Here is a 1,390-nt window from a genome sequence, read left to right as displayed (position 1 = left end):
TGGGGGCCATCGGCCAGGCGCAGGCGCTCTGAGGGTTGGAGGAATGACTGTGACTGGGGAGGGGCATCCTTGGGGTCCCAGGGCCAGGGTGACTGGGGGCAGGGGGCCATCCTGCGGGTACTGTCGGTAGGCCAGTGGCCCTGCTCACTGGCCCCTGGGTCCAGACTCCTGGGTGCTCAGAGAGATGCGGCCAGACACCTGGGGGATCCCAGCGCAGAGCAGGGGCCAAGGTCACAGTGGAATTCGGGTGGGCCAGGGACCCAGTGGGGGTGAGGCCAGGCCTGGGACGGGCAGAAGGGGGAGTCCTGGCGCTGGGTGGAGGGGGGGAGATGGGAGGAGTCTGGGCACTTACCAACAGCCTGGATCCCCACCAGTGCCGCTGGAAGGGAGGGCAGAGGGTGGGGCAGAGTGAGGGGCAGGGCGGGAGTGGCCCTTTCTCCAGCGCAGGCCCCTCATCTTGAATACCCCAACACACACACACACGTGCACACACACACGCACACACACAGAGTCCTCACACACGCACGCACACACACACGCACACACGCATGCACGCGCACACACACGCCCACACACGCGTGCGCGCACACAGAGTCCTCACACACGCACACACACGCGCGCGCACACACAGTCCTCACACGCGCGTGCACACACATGCATACGCACACGCACGCACACGCGTGCACACACGCGCGCGCATGCACACACGCACACACAGAGTCCTCACACACACGCGTGCGCACACACGCACACACACAGAGTCCTCATACCTCTGAACCAGAAACCCCGCTGCTGGGAGGCAGGACTCTGGACAGAGGGGCAGGCTGAGGCACAGGTCTCTGAGGCGGGTGGGGCTGCCGATGCCGGGTCCCTGAAGTCAGGGCTGGGGACCCCGGCTTTGGTACTCTCACATGGGCTTGGCTAAAGGTCAGGTGTCCGGGACATCCCCTGCAGGGTCAGGGCTGGGGGGTGGGCAGGGGGCAGGTCCCTTGGGCTTCTGGGCTCGCAGAAGGCTGAGCAGATCAGGCAGGGATCCTTAGAAGGGATGTCAGGGTGTGCAGGAGCACCAGGGACCAGTCCCGGAAGTTTGAATCTCTAAACTGGATAAGCTAAGGGGTCAGAGGTGGGGGCCTAGGCCCCCTGAGTCCCCAAGGAGAATGGATCACTCACCAAGGAGGCAGGCCAAGACCCTCATGGTTGCAGCCAGGGCAGGGGATGGGGTGAAAGGGGAAGGAGAGCGGGAGAGAAGAGGAGGAGGCAGCTGGGGAGAGAGGGAGGGAGGGAAGCGCCTGCCGGAGGCGCCCAGGCCCGAGGAGAAGCAGGCAGGGCTGGACACTTTGCCAGGAGAAAGAAAGAGGCTGCAGGGAGGCGGCAGGGGACAGGGGGGGCG

The 1,390-nt window shown here is 65.4% G+C and overlaps 1 protein-coding gene across 1 annotated transcript in view; it reads right to left on the bottom strand.

Annotated features, from left to right (window-relative positions):
- SSC5D (scavenger receptor cysteine rich family, 5 domains) overlaps positions 1-1,195 on the bottom strand; it is a 29,926-nt gene extending 28,731 nt beyond the window's left edge. The window contains exons 1-2 of the mRNA XM_011997025.1: positions 1,171-1,195; positions 353-379 (exon numbers count right to left, since the gene is read on the bottom strand). Coding sequence (XP_011852415.1) covers positions 353-379; positions 1,171-1,195 — 52 coding nt within the window. The remainder of the gene's footprint in view (positions 1-352; positions 380-1,170) is intronic.
- Positions 1,196-1,390: the final 195 nt, after the last annotated feature.

The sequence above is a fragment of the Mandrillus leucophaeus genome, unplaced genomic scaffold (assembly GCF_000951045.1).
Source record: "Mandrillus leucophaeus isolate KB7577 unplaced genomic scaffold, Mleu.le_1.0 Scaffold53, whole genome shotgun sequence".
Lineage (NCBI taxonomy): Eukaryota > Metazoa > Chordata > Mammalia > Primates > Cercopithecidae > Mandrillus > Mandrillus leucophaeus.
The sequence above is the reverse complement of the archived record's forward strand: the minus strand, read 5'-3'. Positions and strand labels throughout refer to the sequence as shown.